The 22,075-nt window shown below is 45.3% G+C and overlaps 1 protein-coding gene across 1 annotated transcript in view; it reads left to right on the top strand.

The window, feature by feature from the left end:
• Positions 1 to 22,075, top strand: part of ABCA5 (ATP binding cassette subfamily A member 5) — a 242,453-nt gene that overhangs the window by 117,558 nt on the left and 102,820 nt on the right. Inside the window, exons 13-15 of the mRNA XM_088474514.1 lie at positions 13,146 to 13,321; positions 15,277 to 15,396; positions 17,452 to 17,590. Of these exons, the coding sequence (XP_088330640.1) occupies positions 13,146 to 13,321; positions 15,277 to 15,396; positions 17,452 to 17,590 (435 nt within the window). The remainder of the gene's footprint in view (positions 1 to 13,145; positions 13,322 to 15,276; positions 15,397 to 17,451; positions 17,591 to 22,075) is intronic.

Genomic DNA, 22,075 nt, shown 5'->3' with positions numbered 1-22,075 from the left:
GGCTGCAGGAGCAGCCCCCTAAAGCTTTTAATTTTTTATTGAACTTAGTTAAATTTATTTATTTTTTACTATAAGTTTTTTCTCTAGAGCAGCAGCGCTGGGCTGTCTGTACAGACGCCCACGCTGCCGCTCCTTCTCCCTGCTGGCGCCGCGACGCCAGCACTGAACTGGGGATCGCGGCGGGGGAAGCCAGAGTCTGTACTAGCCGGACTCTGGCTTCCCCCGGGACTGCTGCCGGAAGACGCCGGGGAGATCAGGTAAGCCGCGCACCGCTGATTAGCGGCGGTGCGCGGGTTCCTTTCAAATGCAGTCCCATGCCCCCGGTCTAGGGGACAGACCGGGGGCGCTAGCGGTGGCGGCGGGCCCCCCCTCCAGCGGAGGCATACCCCGCCAGACCACTAGACCACCAGGGTTAATATCGCGGCAAGCGGGATGCCGGCAACCCGGGGGTTAATATGCTAGCCAGGGGAGGAAGCCTTCCCTGTCTAGCGGCTCCTCCCCTCAGCTCAGCGCGCCTTTCAGCTCGGAGTCTGGCGTCGCTGAGCTGCAGATACTCGGCCACTCCTCCTCTGAGGTCTCCAGCGGCCATTTTCTCTGTGGCAGCGTGGATACTCTCAGGGAGCACGCGGACCGGTCCCCCTGTGTACCTCTCCCCTGCAGAAGGACAGTGTACACAGCGCTATAGCCCTCCCAGACACTGAATCTGGGAGGTTGATTGTAGTGGAAAGGTGCAGTGAGTATATCTTCCTGCATGGTATGTGACTTTTGCTAGTGCTGCCTGTCTGTGTCTTTTTTCTACTTACTGTCAGCCTGTACCTATCCCTTTCCTTCTCCTACAAGCCCTACAGGTGTGCGGGGGAAGGGTGTTTCTACTGACCTCACCTATATAGATCACGTATTTGTGAGGTCCGTCACATACAGTTGTGTGCTACACAGTACCATATTGTGGGCTGTTGTTTAGCACACTGGTGAGTGCGCACGTTTTCTTCCTAAGTCATGTCTGAGGAGGAGATTGAGCACTCCGGGGCTCCAGCATTGTTCTCCTGCAGGCGCTGTTCTGCAGGAGTGGATAGGGAGGATTTGTCACAGGACGGCCTGTGCGGACGGTGCCAGGCGGTCCCTGGTACGTCTAAACCTCCCATTTCGCAGGAGCCACCATGGGCGATGTTTTCCCAGGTGCTGGTGTCCATCGCGGACCGTCTGTCGGTCCCGACTGCCGCCCCTACTAGGGCGTTGCCCCAGCCTGCCATCCCCCATTCCCCGGGTGTCCCACAATTATTGCAGACTCCCCCGGGGTCTTAGCCTGTTGGTCCCTATGCGGGGTTGCCAATGTATATTCAGTCCACCCCTGTGGCACAGCCGGCTGTGGTGCCGTTTCAGGCTCCTGTGACAGCTCCTCCACCCTGGGTGGATGCGCTTTCCCACACTGTCCAAGATTTGGCGGCAGCATCTTCGGCTTTTCAGTCGATGTTGCGCAGTGACGTGCCCTCCAGGGCGTCTAAACGCTCAGTCATGGCACAGGCTGCGCATCTTTCGGATTCTGAGGGGTTCTCGGATGATGGTGAGGTACAGGATGACTCAGCCTCAGATGCCTCAGTCCAGGAGGTAGACACTAAGTCTTCCATCAATGTGCGGGCTCTGGTTAAGGCGGTGCGGGCTATTCTTCTGATTGAGGATGAGGCACCCGCTCCCAAGTCAAGGTATCCTAGTTTTAAAAAAGCTAAGGTTACTTCTACAGCGTTCCCCTTGTCTGATCAGTTGACTGATCACATGGCGGTGGCCTGGCAGACGCCCAGTAAGCGTTTCCTGCCACAGAAACGCTTGGCGTCCAATTATCCATTCCCGGAAGCGCATTGTAAGAAATGGGAAACTCCGCCTGCAGTCGATTCCCATGTAACACGCCTCATCAGGAGTGCTACTTTGCCATTGCCGTCTATATCCTCGCTGAAGGATCCTACGGACAGGAAGGTGGAGACTTGTCTAAAGTCTATTTATTCTCTCTCAGGGGCTGTAGCCCGGCCGTCCATGGCCATCTCCTGGGTGGCCAAGGCCATTGAGGGGTGGGCCAACGCCTTGGAGGACACGTTTACGGATGAATCTCCGGACGTCCAGGGGGCGTTGTTAGGACAGATGAGAGATGCCGCCTCCTACATTGGAGAAGCATCTTTGGATGCTAGCCTGTTGACCTCTAGGGTTTCGGCGGCAGCAGTGTCTGCTCGTAGATCCTTGTGGTTGCGGTCTTGGAGAGCAGACGCGGATTCAAAGAAAGGCTTGGAGGCCTTACCTTTTAATGGGGAATTACTATTTGGTCCGGACCTGGACAAAATAGTAGATACCCTGGCAAAATCCAAGTCAGCCTTCCTCCCTTCAGCTACTACACCTGCTAAGGTCCGGAGCTCGGCGTTTCGTTCCTTTCGGGTTCAGGGCAAGGCAAAGGGTCAGTCCTTCCCGAGGCAGTCCGCACCCAAGACCGCCACAAAGCCAAAGAAGCAAGCCTGGAGTGCTAGGCGCCCTTCTTCCAAGCCAGAAGATAAGCCTTCTGCGTGATGGGACGGGCCTCCCTCTGGGGGACCCCAGAGTGGGAGGCCGACTTCTTCAATTCGCCCAGTGCTGGCACAATACCACCACGGATGCCTGGGTGCGAGAAGTGGTCTCCCAGGGGTACGCCCTGTCTTTTCGGCACAGGCCGCCTTGCCAGTTTTTTTGCACAAGTCCTTCTCAGGACAAAACCAAGGCCTTGCAGGTTCAGGAAGCCATAGAGGCCTTGCTGACGGCGGGGGTCATTATACCCGTACCACAGTTTCAACGTGGGATGGGGTATTACTCTACGCTGTTTCTGGTGCAGAAACCCAATGGCTCTCATCGCCCCATCCTCAATTTGAAGTCCCTGAACAGGTTTCTCAGGGTTCCCAAATTCAGGATGGAAACTTTGCGTTCCATCATACTGGCGATGGAACCGGGGGATTATATGGTCTCCCTGGATATCCAGGACGCCTACCTCCATGTGCCTATAGCAACATCGCACCAAAGGTTTCTGCGGTTTGCTATTCTCCACAACCACTACCAATTCAGGGCTCTACCCTTTGGTCTCTCCACGGCACCAAGGGTATTTACCAAGGTGATGGCGGTCATGGCGGCTCACCTTCGGAGCCAGGGGATACGGTTGCTACCGTATCTAGACGACCTCCTCTTGCTGGCAAGCTCCCCGGAGGTACTGATCCAGCATCTCCACCTGACGGTCGCTTGTCTACAGGCGCACGGCTGGTTGATCAACTGGAAGAAATCCTCCCTCATCCCATCACAACGGATGGTTCATTTGGGGGCCCTGCTGGACTCTCGTCAGCAACGGATTTTTCTGACTCCAGAGAAGGTCTCCTCCTTACAGCTGCGGATTCACAGTTGTCTGAGCAGTGGCAGAGTGTCGGTGCACTCAGCGATGAGAGTTTTGGGGTCCATGGTGTCGGCATTCGACATGGTGGAGTTTGCCCAGTTCCATTCCAGGCCCCTGCAGGGGCTGATTCTTTCAGAATGGAACGGATTGCCACACAGGATCCGCTCTCAGATGCTGGTGTTGTCCTCGGAGGTGCGTCTGTCCCTAGCCTGGTGGCTGCAGACAGCGCATCTCCTGGAGGGGCGCCCCTTTTGGATCCCGGAATGAGTTCTGCTCACGACAGATGCCAGTCTCCGGGGTTGGGGGGCGGTGACAGGCTCCTTGTCACTTCAGGGTCGTTGGTCGGCGGAGGAAGCGATTCTTCCCATCAACATCCTGGAACTGCGGGCAGTATACAGAGCCCTGCAGTCGTCCGGCACCGCTCTTCACGGAAGGGCCGTTCAGGTGCAGTCAGACAACGCCACCACGGTGGCGTACATCAATCACCAGGGAGGGACTCGCAGTCGAGCTGCGATGTCGGAGGTGTCCCGCGTCCTGGCTTGGGCGGAGCGCTATCTTCCAGCTCTCTCGGCAGTTTTCATCCCAGGAGTCCTCAATTGGGAGGCAGACTTCCTCAGCCGTTACGATGTGCATCCCGGGGAATGGTCGCTTCATCCAGAGGTATTCCAACTACTCGTGGACAAGTGGGGGCTGCCAGAGCTGGACCTGATGGCGTCCCGTTACAATCACAAGCTGCCTGTGTACGGGTCAAGGACAAGGGATGCAGGCGCAAGTCTGATAGACGCGCTGTCGGTGAAATGGCTGTTTCAACTGGCTTACTTGTTCCCTCCGATATCTCTGCTGCCTCGGGTCCTGCGCAAGTTCAAACAGGACGGAGGCACACTGATCCTGGTGGCCCCAGCGTGGCCCAGAAGGCCGTGGTACTCCGATCTGCGGAGCCTGTCCATCGACGCTCCGTACCTCCTACCTCAACGGCGGGACCTGTTGTCTCAGGGGCCCTGTCTTCACCCGGATCTGGGTCGACTATCTTTGACGGCGTGGCTCTTGAGACAGCCGTCCTGAGGTCTCGGGGCTTTTCTAGCTCCGTTATTACCACCATGCTGAGGGCGCGCAAGCCTACTTCCGCGAGGATCTATCACAGAGTGTGGCACACTTACTTTCAGTGGTGCGAGGCCAGAAACTATGATCCCCAGGTGTTCCGAGTTTCGCGTATTCTGGCTTTCCTTCAGTCCGGTTTGGACTTAGGATTACGTCTTTCTTCACTGAAGGTACACGTGTCTGGTCTGTCGGTGTGGTTCCAGCGCAGGATCGCTGCTATGCCGGACGTACACACCTTTTTCCAGGGTGTTTTGAGAATCCAGCCTCCCTTTGTGCCACCTGTGGCCCCGTGGGATTTGGCGGTGGTTCTTAGGGCCTTACAGGGTCCTCCTTTTGAGCCCTTGGAGTCAGTGGAGCTCAAGTGGCTAACTTTTAAAACTGTTTTCCTCTTGGCAATTGCTTCTGCCAGGAGGGTTTCAGATTTGGGGGCGCTTTCTTGTCGTCCCCCTTTTCTGATTTTTCATCAGGACAGAGCGGTGCTTCGCACTCGTCCTGATTTCCTGCCTAAGGTGGTTTCCAGGTTCCACATTAATCAGGAAATTGTTGTACCAGCCTTTCAGTCACCTGATCTTTCGGCTGGGGAGACTTCCTTAGACGTTGTAAGGGCACTCCAGGTTTATGTGGACCGGACTAGTTCTGTGAGGAAGTCGGATTCTTTGTTTATCCTCTTTGGTTTTCACAAGAGGGGTTGGCCTGCCAACAAACAGACTCTAGCCCGTTGGCTTCGTTCTGTTATTATTGAGGCTTATATGCAGGAGGGTTTAGCTGTTCCAGCCTCTGTTAAGGCTCATTCCACTCGGTCCGTGGGCCCTTCTTGGGCTGCTAGCCGTGGCGCCTCTGCTGTTCAGCTCTGTAAGGCGGCCACCTGGTCTTCCATTCAGACCTTTTTGAGGTTCTATGCGTTTGACACCTTTGCCTCTCAGGATGCATCCTTTGGGCGCCGGGTTCTCCTATCAGCACAGGAGCGTCCCCGCCCTTAGTTGGACTGCTTTGGGACATCCCCAAGGTCACCCTGTGGACCCCTATGGACCCTGAAGTAGAAAACAAGAGATATGGTAAGAACTTACCTTTGTTATCTCTGTTTCTACGAAGTCCATAGGGTCCACAGGGCACCCGCCCTGACGCACCTGGCTTCATATGGGCTCTGTGACTGGTCACCGGTTTTCCGTCTCCCATTTCTGTGAGTATGGTTCTTGTGTGTTCCAGTCTTCCTTCTCTCTGTTTCGTCTCCTCCTCCGGCCTGGGCTGCTTACCAACTGAGGTGCCTGTGGCTCGGGGGCGGGGTATAGGGGAGGTTGGACCCAAGTGCATCCTGGGAGCAGCTAAAAGCTTTAACTCCGTGGTGCCCGAGGATCCAGGATCCAGCTATACCCCAAGGTCACCCTGTGGACCCTATGGACTTCGTAGAAACAGAGATAACAAAGGTAAGTTCTTACCATATCTCTTGTTTTTTCCAGAACCTACCATTAGTTTGCTTATTTACTTTTTTACGGCAAATAAGTTCAACCTAAAGTGGCAAAAGAGTGTTTTTTGTTTTTTCTTTTGTTACAAATGCAATACAGCAAACTAACAGTAAATGTGTGTGACTGTGTATATACATAGATAGGGGGTATAGCTATAGTAGGTGCAAGGGTTGCGGTCGCTACAGGGCCATAACCGTACCCCTGCAACCAGTTATGCTACCCCAGCAGACGGGCACTCACCTTCTGAGCCCAGTGGGCGTCTTTTCATCCCTTAGTAGCAGGGGCGCCGAGAGGAAGGGTGGGGGAACGTGTACTTATTACTCGGTCCTGGGCTTGATGGAGAGGCACAGCTACGCCCCCCACCTGTCAGCGACAGCCTGTGTCTCCACAGCAGCCCAAACTGCTGTGTGCTGGGCTGCGATGGGTCCAGGGAGGCTGCTTCAATCTCCTTTGGCTGTGCGGGGGCTGGGGGAAGGTACACCTGGTTATGGGGCATATGGCATCCTCCTGTAAAGTGCCATGCAACAACAATTTTTTTCTATTTTTTTTGGGGGGGGGGGTAACGGTTACATTAGACCATGTCTCCCAAAAGTACCCGGACCTGGCACAGCTCTCTAAAGCCCTGCAGAGCAGCACAACTGCTGTCTCAGCCAGCTCCGTCTCTCCTCACTGATGCTTGTAGTAGATGTTGCTTTGTTGAGCCTGCTGGGACATCCCCGGACCACGGCCACACTTCTTCCCAGCATTAGTGAGAAGAGGCGGAGCCGGATGGGTCCGAAAATGTTCTGCCCTGCAGCAGCACACCCCACTCTGAGTGGTATACAGTGCGGGCAGGAGGTCTGCGGATGCCCGTGTGTGTGTGTGTGTGTGCGTGTGTTTTCAGTTCTCTTTTTCATGTTTGCATAATGGATTACTAATCCTCTATATTCAGTTCATATCTGCATTATCAGTTAGAACTGAAACCTAGTTAATTGTCTTATTTGCTATTGATAATTATCAGCATTAGTCACTATTGATTGATTTTATTTTATAAATATGTCTGATAATTTTAATAAATTTTTATATCTTATGGTTTTTATTTGGTTTGACAGTTATTCACGGACAGTCTGTATAGTGCTGTGTCCATATTTGTTTGTTTTCAGTTTTGTGATTAGGAGGTAGCAAGACACTTTATTAAGGACACGAGCAGCTATAGTTTAACTGACTTTTTACAACGTTTCTTAATTAGCGCCTGGAATTCGGGGTCTATTTACTAAGCCTTGGATGGAGATAAAGAAAACTGAAAAAAGTACCAGTTAATCAACACCTAATGGTGCATACACATGGTCAGATTTGTCAGATCTTCGATTTCGTTGAACGATGATGATGAACGATTTCAACAACGATTTGAACGATTTTATCAACGATGAACGATTTCTGACATTAGTTAAAGTTAAGGAAATCATCCAGATCTTGCTGCATAACACAGTCGATGTCATGCAGGAACGTGCATCATTGGTCGATGCATGCCCTACATGTCAAAGATATGAACGATTGAACGATTTCTACAATCGTTATAGTGCAGTTCTTTAAGAAAATCTGACCGTGTGTATGCAGCATAACTGCCATGTCCCATTACAGTTAGGAGCTGATTGGTTTGTCTGATTGTCTAATGATCCCCAGATCTTAACTACTAAGGGGCCCCATCATTTGAAAAAAAGAACTTGTCTCCATCAAATGAGGATACTCCTGTGTTTGCTGAAGATAAGATATTGAGGGGCCTATGTACTAAGCCTTGGAGAGACAAAGTGGATTGAGATAAAGGTCTAGGTACTATGCCTTGGAGAGAGAGAAAGTGGATGGAGATAAAGTACCAACCAATAAGCTTCTACATATCACTCTACAGGCTGTGTTTGAAAAATTACAGTTTGGAGCTGACTGGTTGGTACTTTATCTCCATCCATTGTATCTCTTTCCATGGCTTAGTACTGTACATAGACCTCATGCTCCCCTCCCATCCCTGGATTTCATAATAATTTCTGTAGTGTAGGTGGATATTGTCTAGTTATCACACTGATCACCAGACAATAAATACTAAGAGCCTCATTTATCAACCAGTTTTATTATACGCAACGAGTGTTAAAACTTGGCTGGAGCACCATTTATCATACACAACAAGTTTTATGACTTGTTGATAAATGAGCACATACAGATGTGTCCTCATACACCTTTCCTTTACATGCATATGGAGACGATTTGTTTTTTAAAATTTTGTTACTTTGTAATCAATGTTACATCTTAGTCCTCAAATAGAGCCTGATTCAGAGGTGGACAGGGCCCGTGACTGCATCTTTTGCCGCAGTTGCGTCTGCGTCGTTATGCTAGTGCCACTTTCAATTTTCAACCAACTGAGATGCCCACTTGCAGCATCTTAAGGCAGTGCATTTCCGCCACTGCGCATTTAGACGCACTATTGGTCGCACCATGGAACTTGTACCAGTCCTTTGGCAGGCGCAGTTTATTGGTCCTGTGTGAGCAGCTGGCCGTGGCATTACCATACAGGCGCAGTAGCGGCTGTAACAAAAGTCGCAGCCACTACACCACTGCATCCTCCTCTGAATCCGACCATATTGTACTACAAATTTAAAATAGGATTATGGTTTTAGCGTGGCTAAGTCACAAAGTCTGGGCGCTCTAAACTGGGCTATATGGCCGCAATTTGAGGATTGGTGGACACAAGTGTAGTTTGAAAGAGTTTCTAGCTGCCTGGATGGGGGAGATTAGGCACTTCACCATTCCCATGGCTCTACACCATTTTCTGTAGTTTAGTAGGCTAAGCCTTGCCATCTCAGCAGTGCCATGAAGTTCCGTTTTATCCAGGTTCCTCCTACAACCCCCACCAACTGTTATCGCTGGTGTGGTACAGTGGGACTGGTAAGAGCGATTTTTTTTCCCCCTTTGAACTCCTTGCATGTGAGGACGAGTGGGACTCGCCTTAGCACTTTTGTGGTTTATGCTGAGGACAGGTTCCTCTCTTCTTTAACACTGAAGGGGTTAAGTAACTAAAGAGCATGCTCTGTATTGAGATCTGTCTTAGGGGTAGCTAGCAGAGATGCCCTCCGGGAATAACTAGGAGATCTAATGCTGGGTTCAATATGGCAGATATATTGGCCGATCAATTGATCGGCCAATATATTGCGTACCGGTCGGCCAGCGTGTACCAGCAATATGTCTGTGAATGATGTAGTTCACAGGCATATCGCGTTGGCTCTGCTGCACAGCCAATGGCAGATATATCTTCTCATTGTACTGAGTGTATGGGCGATCAGTCGACCACCCATACACTTGCTGCAGTGGCCGCGGGGAGGGGGGTGCAACGCCCCCCTGGCCAGCGGGATCCGCGGCCAGATGACAGATGATGGTGTGTCCGTGTGTATGAACAACCATCATCTGCAGATCACTCGATCTACAGATATAGGTGTGTATACCCAACTTAAGAGATTGTCTAGCCGGGGTTACTGGACTAGCATACGTTTGCAGCACCTGGAAATGTTTTTGCTTGATTTAGGTGGGGTTTTTAATTTTTTTTTTTTTAATTTTTTTTTTTACCCAATGGATTATAACCTCAAACTAAACACTTTAAGTGTATTTTGGTGCATTTAACAGAAATGTATGGAAATAATATAAGCTGCTGTTCTGAGTTTGTGAGGATCTGGAGAAAGTCAGTATTTTTATTTTTTTTTAGCAGTTGTGATACTTCTGCACTAGTATGGCAATAAAAAAATATATGCCTTGTACCTAAATTAAAGTGCATAATATTCAACCAAACCTGCTTGGATGTATTGTTAAAATAGGTTTTTACCTTTTGGAGAATTGTACACAGCCACTCCTCTTTCTTCAGATTGCTAGGTAGCTCATCACCCCTCCCCCACACACACCTCAACTTTCACCATGTAGGGAAAATACCGTCTGAATTTGCATGTAGCACACAAATACGTTAGGGGGGGGGGGGGTCTTGTTTCCACACTGAAATTTATAACTGAGTTTGGCAGGATTTGGACACGAACTTCACTACTCTAGGGCCATATTCAATTAGGTGCGAAAAGTCAGTTTCTGTGGAAAAGTATCGCGAGTGACGTAATTTCGCCATGCAAATAGCTTGCTCCATATTCAATTCCGGAGACTTTTCGCTGGTGCGGAAACTCAATGCAATGGAACCGGCGAATAAGTTTCGCCTATGAATAGGTGTCGAAAAAAAGTGCAGAATTGGGGTTTTGGGGTGCAAACGTCCGGAAACCACCCAGCACCCTTGGGACAGTCCCCCAAAGGTAAACTGTGTCAAAAAAAGTTTAAAAAATATTTTAGATCACCCCAAAAAAGTACTTTCATTTTGGGGACGAAACAAACTTAAAGACTAGCTAAATAGACTCCAGGGGGCCCCCAAGTATGCCCCAGGTGTTTTTAAGTTAAAACTTCACTTTAGCAACTTTAAAATATACTAGCACCCATTTTTGTGTACCCCAAATTTGCTGGGACTACTTATTTTCTGCTAAATCTTATTCTTCACCACTTCTGCAAAGACGCTAATTAGCAGCAATTGAAAGCATTTAAGTACCGCAAATACTTTCTGCAGGCCTATTCGGGAGGATCTGTAGTGATCCCCAATGTCAGTGCATCTTTTGGGGGGTGTCTGGCTGATTTCCCCAAATCTGGCAGGACTTTTTGCCAAGTCCGAATTCGCCGGGTCCCGTTTTCGACGATCTCTAAATGAATACGGGGATAAGCGGGAAAGCGTGCGATACTTTTTCGCATGGAAAAGCAGAGATGAAGGCGAAAAGTACGGGGCTTTTCGCATCTAATTTAATATGGCCCTAAGGGGTTTAGTTACAAAGGGTTGGGTTGTAGACTAGTAAACACAAAACGTTTACATAAATGCTAATATTGCATTTATTTAACTCTAGTAGTGGTAAAAGGAATTATAAAAATCTGTTCAGATGTTTCTACTGCCCTGGGTGAGCAGGGAATTCTGACGCCTCAACTCAAGTATGGGCAACAGTAATGCAGCAATGGAAACTGATCCCATTCGTACATACCTGCCCAGTGAACACTGCATTATACAGCCATGGCCAAAAGTTTTGAGAATGACACAAGTATTGGTTTTCACAAAGTTTGTTGCTTCAGTGTTTTTAGACCTTTTTGTCAGATGTTACTCTGGCCAACAGTATAGCATCCTGAGACCATTCATGTGTGGGGTTTCTTCTCAGCCAAGGGAGTGGGCTCACTCACAATTTTATCTAAGAACACAGCCATGAATAAAGAATACAACCAAAACATCCTCCAAGAGTAATTTCTGTCAACCATCCAAGAACAGTTTGGTAATGAACAATGCCTTTTCCAGCATGATGGAGCACCTTGCCATAAGGCAAAAGTGATAACTAAGTGGCTCGGGGAACAAAACATCGAAATTGTGGGTCCATGGAGAGGAAACTCCCCAGACCTTAATCCCAATGGTCAATCCATTTAAATTGTATTATTTTATTTTATTTTTAAATAAACGTTCCTTATGAGCAGGCAGTGCCCGGCGAGCGGGTCTGCAAATTTTGAATGTCTCCCGAATCAGAGCCTAAAAGATTAATGGCGGGGTGAAGATGTTGGCCTGGCAGCTGTAATGAAAGTGCAGAAGAGGCTGTTATGCCTGCTGCAGTGTGTCTATTGCCTTGGCCTCAATCACAGGTTGAGTTCACGGGTCAGAGGAGTGTGTGCTGAATCTTGATTGGAGGGAATTATTACCGATAAAGTAAACAAAATGTTCTTACAACTGCCCAAACTGTGTAAATCTGCACAAACTGTGTAATACTGCACACTATATTATCTCCTGGCTGTAAGAAACCCTGCTGATAATATATACTAAGGGGTTAAGTTAGTTTTATAAAACTCTACGACTTTGCACTAATGCGCGCACCCGAGAATTCTCCAATCCAATTAACAATGCCTATTTGCGGTACTCGCAGTGGAGGTTTTACGAAATGACTGCTCAATGCGATGTGAGAGATGTGTATGAAAAAGTGGGGAGACCCTCCTGAACCTACCAAAATTGATTGTTAGCAGAACCTTATAGAAGGCTGTTTGTGGGCATTAGCAAAATACTGAAGATTTTAAGTGGTGTTAAATGGCTGATTTGTGTTTTTTTTTTTTAAATGCAAAAACATTATAAAAAGCAAACTTTTTGTATAATCTCAAACGAATGAAATAAAAAATGCAAAAAAATTAGGGAAAAGGTGATTTTGGGGTACTTTGAGGGCACTTCGAAAAATGAAAAGTAAAAATGATAAACAAATACAGTTATTTTTCAATTTAAAAAATTCTGTAATTAAATTTGGGGTGCCTAAACTAACAAAAAAGTTGATTTTGGAGTAACTTAAGGTCTTTTTTTAACCCAAAAAATTACAAGTAATTATTGGACTAATAAAGCTATTTGGAAACTTCTAGTTGCCTAATTAGTCATTAGGGCGGTCTCCAAGGGGTTTAGCACGGTACCCCAATATATTAACCTTAAAATAAAGATTTTCCTTTCCATCTCTCACCCTCAAGGAGGTGCGGATGGAAAAATGTGAATTCAGTGCGAGTTGCTAATTGGATTGCAAATTGAATTAGAAGAGAAAACAGAAACTCGCATCTCTCAATTCGCACCTAATTGGACTGACCCCATAGAATGACAGCAGGCTCCTGTTCAAACAAGTTCAGTCAGAAGCCCATCTGAATTGAGCACTCTTCTTCCCCATCATCTCTGAATGACTTCAGCACCCATCATAGCTGCCTCTCTCTGACATGCTCTTCCATTACATTTGTGTGAGTGAGTTTCTAAAAAAAGAAAATCTTCTAAAGCTTCTGAAAATGAAAAGTGGTGGTATTACCCATAGCAACCAAACAGATTCTGTTCATCATTTCTCTATTGCATTGTAGAAAATGATAGGCAGAATCTGATTGGTTGATATGGGTAACACCTCCACTTGTCTGTTTTAGAAGCTTTAGTAAATTTACCTCCTCTGTGTTGTTTGGCACAGAAAAGTTCTTCATTATTTTAAGTTTGTGTAACAAGATATTATTGCTAGAAATATAAAATAATAGAAAAGAGAGATTTTAAACATGTGACTGCTTAATAAAGCACAAACGAACAATAAATTACAGTATAATACAGTGCATATCTATTTTAGGGATGGCTACTATCTATGGCCACAGAGTCACTGACATCGATGAGATCCTGGACATCAGGAAGGTGATTGGAGTTTGCCAGCAAATGGATATTGACTTTGATGTTCTCACGGTGGAAGAGAATTTGTCGGTCTTTGCATCATTGAAAGGAATCAGTGAAGCACTCAAGGAACAGGAGGTACTGGCCAGCTTATATCTAGACCTGCATCTGTTTGTGTGTGATGACCTTTCTCTACAATAAAGGTCTATGGAACATGTACTTTACACTCTGCACAAAAAGATGGTATAACTCCCAAGTCGCACCTCAGACAACAGCCTCAGTGAACCAAAAAAGGAATCACCATTTCCAACAAAAGAATAAAAAAAACACAAAAGTGTACAAATGGCAATTTTGAATATTTAATATAATCAGTGTTCCAAAGCAATAAAAATAATCTACTGCATAGTTTAATAGATTCCATCAACTCTCATAAGTGTACATGGTAAGGAAAATTAGAATAATAAAAATATAGAATAGGCCAAATGCATTAACCGCTGAGTGATATAGTGGCACACTGGAGTCTCACATCCCTTTCCCTAAGAAAGCATCTTATTCTCAAAACCACTGTAAATTGGTAATCTCAATCAGGGGCGTAACTAGATACTTGAAGGCCTCATAGCAAAAGTTTGTAAGGTCCCCTATGTGCCACCCAGAGGTGAAATATGTATATACAGATGTGCCCACATACATCTATGTATTTCTCACTCCTATATTCTTCCCCCACTTTCTCTCCCCCTTTTCTTTATTTACTATTCCCCTATTTCTTTCTCTCCTACTACTCTCTTGCCTTTACTCTCTCTTCACTCTTCCTCTGTCTTGCACTTTTTCCCCCTCTTGCTCTCCTGTCACTGTGTATGTGTCTTCATTTCTCTCCTGACTCTTTCTTGCTCTTGCTCTTGCTCTTCTCTCCCCTCTCTCTTTTTTTATACTACTGTACCTCCTCCTCTGTGGGCCTGCCTACAGTTCTTTCAATTGCTGTCCTGCTGACCAGACACTGGTTGCGGAAATGCGCCTAATGCCGGGTACACCCTAGACGATATGTCATCCGTTCCGGCCCGGATTGGACGACATGTCAGCAACATCGTGTAGTGTGTACCCTCAATGTCACTGACGATGCACGCTCCCATGCATCATCAGCAACATCGCTTGTCGGACCTTCATGCAGGTACGATGGGCGACATAATTATCGGGGGCGATGCTGCCGAATGCAGCATAGCCCCCGCTTCCTCGCTGTCGCTTTCGGCATCAGCAAATGTTTATGCACTTGCCCATGCTGGGACACATAGCTAACGAGGCCGGTACACAGTAGACCTCCTCTAGTGTGTACCGGCCTTTAACATTACCCTTTTTTTCATCTTTACTATTTGGGACATCCTCCCTGTGTTTCTGTGTACATGGCCTGTGTGCCTTTTTCCTTTCTTCTATTTTGTTATACATTTTTGGTTGTGGATAATGTTGTGTTGTTGTTATCGGTTGATATTTAGGAGTGCCTTCGTTTTTTATCATAGTTGCTATGTGATGAGTAAGTATGAAAATAACTGAAGTCTAATTTTTATCCGCAGTTGATTTTATTATATAGATATACACCTATGAGAGTTGCTGGAAAGTTTTAGACAACTGTGAAGCATCTACGGTGAATTGCTTATATTGAACATAAGAAAACACCATTTACATTTACCATTTATGTGCTCATGTACTTTATACTACTTAATTTACTGTTGATGACTGAACAGGTAGCTAGATAATCTTCATTAGTGCCTCTGCAGAACAGAGACTCTCTAGCTCTCAATTCTTGTTGTATTTTTGACAATAGTTATGTTTGTTCCTTGTTTAATATTTACTTGAAAATGTAATAAAGCATTTCTAGCCTTACCAGTTAGACTGAGCAGTATTTATGACATCGCAAAAATGTTAAAGCTGTCTTAAAAATTATATAACGTTTCTGAGCAGTTACAATAATTTATTGTAGTAAATAGTAAATTTGAGGGAGGGGATTTAGCATAAAAGGTTACTGTCCATTTGCTATTTCCATTTAAATTGCTTTCTTTTTCAACATAATAATACAGACACAATCTTTTTATTTTGCATTCAAGATAAATAAGATTCTACATGAATTGGATATGGAAGCAGTAAAGCACAACCAAGTAAAGAGACTCAGCATAGGACAGAGGAGGAAACTTGCCGTGGGCATTGCAATTCTGGGTAACCCCAAGGTAATGCACATGCTTGTGTGTTATCACTGTTATATCAGTACTCATTTTCTTGTGACCAGTAATACTCTGTTAGGCCACTATGTCATGATCAGCTTGGAGACTGTAGATTCATCCAGGGCTGCAAACAGGGCAAATGCCAACCACAGTACTGTTTAGGGCTGTGGGGGCATATAAATGGATTTATAGTAAGTTTATTTTTCAGGCGTGTGAGGCCATGTGAATGACTTTATAGTAAGTGTGTTTATCTTTTTTCTCTATTGAAGGTTGTTTTTTTTCTAATACTTAATCACTTAGATTACATTAATACCACATTCTTTTGTTTGTACTGAACAACTGAACCCCTTGACCATGTCTGTATGCTTTTCTGAATTGTGTCGCTGCCATAAGATGGCTGATTAGATATTTGCATTAATGTACAAGTATACCTAATAAAATGATTAATGATTGCCGACTTCAATGGGAATAATTTTTCGTTTCAAGCAGATAAGCCTACTTTTTGATAATGTAATTTGTACTACTATCAGGGGTAGCACAAAAATTCAGCTGTGCGACTTTAAAGACTCCCTTTACACTAAATTAAACATTGCTCCTAACACACTGCATGGTTATGTATATTTTGAACTAATCATGAGGGAACATTTGGCACTTTTGTGTATTAAAGGTTTTGTTACATTAGGCAAAGTGCAGCTATAAATACATACCATTGAAGTAAAGGATGAGACCTGATATCTATCAGCTAGGAGTTGGTGAAAAGTCCTTTTGCAGAGCGAAAATGGCCATGTGCTCCCCTCCATGGCAAGCAACTCGCCTAAAAGCCACCAAAACCCAAACTTCATCAAATTTCAACAATCATGCTACCCATGTTTGAATAAACTTTTGCAAAGCTCTGAAAAACTCAGCAGGTACAGAGCACTACGTAAAAGAATCTGGTATTGCTCATGGCTCATTTTATGCTTCCTAAATTATGCCCATGGAGTGTGGATCCAGCATTGAAATGCACACCTTCAATCTTTAATAAATGTTTATAAGTGTCTATTGTATGATATGACATATTTAGAATGGGGGCCATTATCAATATTGCATTGCTGGGAACAGGTTAAGAGGGCTTTAACATGAACAATTGTTCTTGTTTATATTAATTAAAATGTACACATTACCCTTTACATTTATCAAATTAGCTTGTTTTTGCTCTAAACACAGTGATCTAAAGGTACCTACACACTAGACGATATGGTCATGTTGCGATATCGTGTCCGATTTCTCCCCCGACAGCTCCCCGGCAATCGTTAGCACAATTTGGTGTTAAAAACTACACAAATTGACCCACGATCTATCGTGCATCCTAACTATTCCACTGCATCGTGACTGAGATTTTCAGATCTTGCCTGCAGCAGGCAAGATCTGAAGATGCGATGTACGACCAGCGGGTACGCGCATCGGCATCGTGATCGTGACTGGACACTCATGATTAGGACATATTTTACACGATCTGTCATTCTGATGCGTCGGAATCGGGCAGATCTTGTAAAAAATCACCTAGTGTGTAGGCACCCTTAGATTTTTACATTGAACGGATGCTGCTAAATTTGATTGCTCATGCTCATTTGCATAATATTGCCATAGGCAAATGTCAGCATGAAGCAAAGGGCAAGTATTATGTAGGTAATTGTTAATATGTTGTTAATTAAGAAAAGGTACTTTGTGCAAACTGGTCAGTTTACGGTATATGGTGACCTTTATCTATACTCTAATCAATTATCCATTATAAGCACAGACCTGGGCAGGTTGATAAAATTGCATTAAGTTGTTTGAAGATTATATTTCTGGTCTTCTTATAGGTAAGTAGAGGACAGCTAGTGCCATTTTAAACACATCAGTGATGAAAAAGACAGCCACATCAGTAGTGAAAAAGACAGCCACATCAGTGGTGAAAAAGACAGCCACATCAGTGGTGAAAAAGACAGCCATAGATACTTATGTTGCTTAGTGATTCCATGACATTCCCTTAACATGACCCTTCCATTGTGTTTGAGGGACATCTAATGTTTCCTGCAGGTGCTGCTTCTGGATGAGCCAACTGCTGGCATGGATTCCTGCTCCCGTTACACAGTCTGGAATGTACTGAAGAAAAGGAAGGCAAACAGTGTAATTGTGTTCACCACTCACTGTATGGAGGAGGCGGACATCCTGGCAGGTACACGACTTCATAAGCTACATAGCTTTATTTCTTAGCATTTATTTATATAGCACCAGCATGTTCCATTGCACTGACTGTATGTGCTATCAATGTTATATTACTTACTTATAAAACCATCATCAAAAGGGATTACCTGCAACATCAGGGTACTTTGCAATCCAGGACACTTGTGCTGTGTCATCTGTATAGAATCTTCCAATTATTCCCTTTCTGTCTTTTGTCATCAGTAAGATGACATGAGCATTGGTAAAATAATGGACACACTTTGTATGACAAACTATTTCCTTACACATTAAGAAATATATATCCACAGAAGAAGCTATGTTTGGTAGAAATACCTCTAATGTATGTCAGGTTGTACACATGAAACCTGAAGGGAGGAGGATATTGCTGGTCATAAAAAAAAGTTGAAACACAAATAGAGCCAAAAAAAGAAAAGACTGTGGCAGGATGGGAGTTCCCGACATCTGTATAAAAAAAATAAACATTTGCACATGCCTAGAGCCTGTCCCAACAATTTGGAAGCATAGGGGGATATTTATAGATGTGTCCTTGCCCATTTAGCCTCAATACGACATACAGAGGTCTATTTACTAAGCAGTGTTAGGAGATAAAGTGAACGGTGATAAGGTACCAGCCAAACAGCTCCTAACTGCCATGTCACAGGCTGTGTTTAAAAAATGGCAGTTACGAGCTGATTGGCTGGTACCTTATCACCGTTCACTTATCTCCTAACACAGCTTAGTAAATAGACCCCACGTTGCGATATGCCTGGCGTAAGTGAGCCGCCAGGTCCCACACAACTCTACTAGCATCGGCCGTCTCATTTTGCCGATAATGCATCTAAGTCGCGATGCGCCTAGAACGCACCAGGAGACTGTGCTGATTAATTTGATTTGCGAGACTGAGGGCCTGATTCAGAGACGTACATTAATGCAATCGCAACTGCATTCTCTCATGGACTGCAGTTGCTAAAATATGCTAATGCCTTCCAAAGCACAGCATAGGGATGCCCACTGCTGCCTTCTGTTATTCATCCGACGACGTGCAACAGCGTAAACATCAGTAACATCGACGCACAACGGGCACCCATGCTGCATATGCGGCAAGTCTGACCAGCTGCAAACATATAGATAAAGAACAGTCTGCGCATCCACTAATAGTTAACCCTCTCAATGGACAATGATAAATTCAAAAAGCAACTCACGTCGTTATAAATACATCAGAAACCAAATATGTGTTATAACTGTCTAATATAATCACAAGAAAAATGTAAGATTGCTGAGATGTCAATAGTTAAGTTTAATTTGCCATTAAAAAGTAACGCATAAGTTAAAACTAGCATATAACATTTCACATTGTACTAAACAATTTACGTATTGTGTCAATGTGTCAAATAGAAACTCAGTAACAGAATTGTTGCAGATGTCTGTGATTACAGATGGTATAGATCAGTAAATGGAATTCTTTCTAACATTCCAGGAACATCTCTGTATCAAAAATAATAATAATAAAAATATATATATACTGTGTGTGTATATATGTATGTATATATATATGTATGTATATATATATATATATATATATATATATATATATGTGTATGTATATATATATATATATATATATATATATATATATATATATATATATATATATATATAAAACCAGCTGTATGCAATGAATGAAACCACCGAGGTCGTGAACGTAGCTTATCACTGGTGTATATCGGCCCCCTTTTATAAGTGAATATTGAAAAGTAGCAGTCTCAAGCTTATAGTCGTCTGTTAAAAGTGTGTCGTTACTCACAGATCCTCCTGCGATCCAAGATAAGTATATTCACTGATAGAATTACTCACAGGTCCAGCGGCTACAGTCCGTATGTTTGGGAATCAATAGCCAGGTATATCAGCTCACTATAGGCTTAAAAAAATCATTGCCTGTGTTTAGACTCGGGAGGGAAATATGTCCATATAGTATGGGGACTGAAGGTTCCCCAGCAGAGGTGTCTGTGGTACAGCCGGAAACGTTATCCGTAGCACAAGAGATCACAATTACTAATTTATGCACACCCACATAATGGCGTTTAAATGGTCAGACATGCCTGCGTTCTTTTAAACAGCCCCCCGTTACCACCCCAAAAGCTGACTACCTGTCACTCTGCGAATGGTTCTTATGTACGGTCGTAATAGCAATGCAATCGCTGCGAATGCACAGTGCAGCTTTTGCGCATGCACATTTGCAAATAATCGCTCGATCTGTGAAAATATCGGCTTTGCTTAAATCTCTGAATCAGGCCCTGAGTCTGTAAATGGAACTTGGCTTGAAAAAAAGCTACAACCATTGCATTGTGGCACTTGCCTGCTGATTAGACGACTCAGTCACACACAGATATACAAGTATCACATATCAAATTAATCATCACAGTCTCCTGATGCGTCCTAGTCGCATCACACTGCGACTTAGACTCACTTTCAGCAAAAAAAAAAAGATGCCCGGCGCTAGCAGAGTCTCACGGGACCAGGTGCGCCAAGCGGGGCTGTTTGGCTCGACTGCAGCAAAGAGGAGTGAGGACACATCTGTCTCACACTTTCTATAAACGACAAGTGGAGGAGTCACCCATAGCAACCAAACAGATTACAACTATCATTTATCTAGTACAGTGGTGTCAAACTGAGGCCCTCCAGCTGCAATGAAACTACACATCCCAGCATGCAGTGCCACAGTTTTGCGCTTAAAGCATGCTAAAACTGTGGCAGGGCATGTTGGGATATGTAGTCCCACAAAAGCTGAAGGGCCCAAGTTTGACATCACTGATCTAGTACATGCTATAACATGACAGCTAGAAGCTGATTGGTTGCTATTGGTGAGACCTCCACTTTACCTCTTTAGGAAGTTTGATAAATCTCCCCAACAGTTCCAAAATAAAATGTGACCCCAATACCTTTTTATTGTTGCAGAAAGTCTACATTGTCCAATACTATGCTCCTTATCCATCCATCTTGTGGTATCTTGGTAGTCTAATAGAGCCCTTTACTCCTGTGCACGCACAGTAAGACATAACTCACCTAATGGCCCATGGCACCAACTGTGCCACAGAGGGCCTGATTATGAGTTGAACGCAATGCCGGTGTTCACATACATAGTTGAGCGATTATTTGCAACTCTGAAATCCCCTGTGCTGTCGTGATCGGCTCAGACGGTATCAGAACATTGGCGAAAACAGTGATGGGCGCTCCATGGCAGTGACTAGTTGATGACAAGTAGAGCACACAAAAATGGGACGTGGCGTGTCAACGCAAGCAGCTGTGGTTACAGATGCACAGCCGTGGTCAGATGGAGAAAGTGCACCTGCCATAGGGCTGGTGCAAATTTCGATGGTGGCGTATGAGGACGCACCAACTGGTATTAAAGCATGCATGGGGGCTAAAAGTGGGCGTCTCAGCCCTTGCACATTCGGCTGCACGATGTACACAAGGGAGGGAATTTATATTCCATTTGCATATACCTTACTCGCAGACAGGCGACTGCCAATGGACAGCGGTACTCACCAGGGCGGCGGTACTCACCAGGGACCCCCTGCAAGGCCGCGGCCCTCGGACTTGGTTCCCTTGTACAGGTGCTGGTGTTTTCTGGATAGAGTGGAATACAATGCAGGTGTATCAAGTAGTCGACAAGCCAGGTCAGAACCAAACGGACAAGACGGTACCAGGGAGCAGACGGAAACAGGTCACGGAGGATAGCCATGCTCAAATATGGAATACAAGCTCAGTACCATGGCGGAGACGGAACCAGGTCACAAACGAAGCCGAGTTCAAGAACGAGCACTAGTAATCACCGGAAATGCTGGAGTATAAATGTCCAGACTTCTCCTTACATAGTGACAGTTCAGATTTGCTGCCCACAATGACGTCACTATTGTGCGCGCCTGTACCTTTAAATTTGTCTTTTAGCAACTCGCGCTTCCCTATGGAAGCCGCGGACATGAGGAGGAGCTGCAGCCAGCAGCAGAGGGAGAGCTGCTGCCCTGATCAGTGCTGCCAGACCCGGTAAGTGAGCACCGGGATCCGGTGCGTTGTGACAGTTTGCTTTTTCATGCGGAAGTCCCAGAGTTTCATCTTCCCAAATAAAATAAAAGTGATCATGGGTGTCTGTAAAGGTCTATGCAAAATTTGCTGAATAGGATAGCCATCTCTTTTTGCAAAAATATGGGAAGACTTGCTGTAGTTCCTGCAGTGGCTGCCAGTCGCACCCTATTACATAAGCCCCCTGGTGTTATTATAAATGAAATAGAACAAAAGACACATAGCAGAAGAAAGCTGTATCAGTGGTGCCAACTTAGTTACCTGCGTTTTTGGATCAGTAAAATGCAGAAAGAAACACATTACAAAGTCTTGTGTCAGAGGCCTAAGTGGCTGACTCTGAGTAGGACGCAAAGTGGCAGTGTTTGCTGATGTTTGCTTGATGCTGCCAAAGCCTGAT

This window comes from Taudactylus pleione, unplaced genomic scaffold (assembly GCF_031769625.1).
Source record: "Taudactylus pleione unplaced genomic scaffold, aTauple2 ptg000016l, whole genome shotgun sequence".
NCBI classification, from domain to species: domain Eukaryota; kingdom Metazoa; phylum Chordata; class Amphibia; order Anura; family Myobatrachidae; genus Taudactylus; species Taudactylus pleione.
The sequence above is the reverse complement of the archived record's forward strand: the minus strand, read 5'-3'. Positions and strand labels throughout refer to the sequence as shown.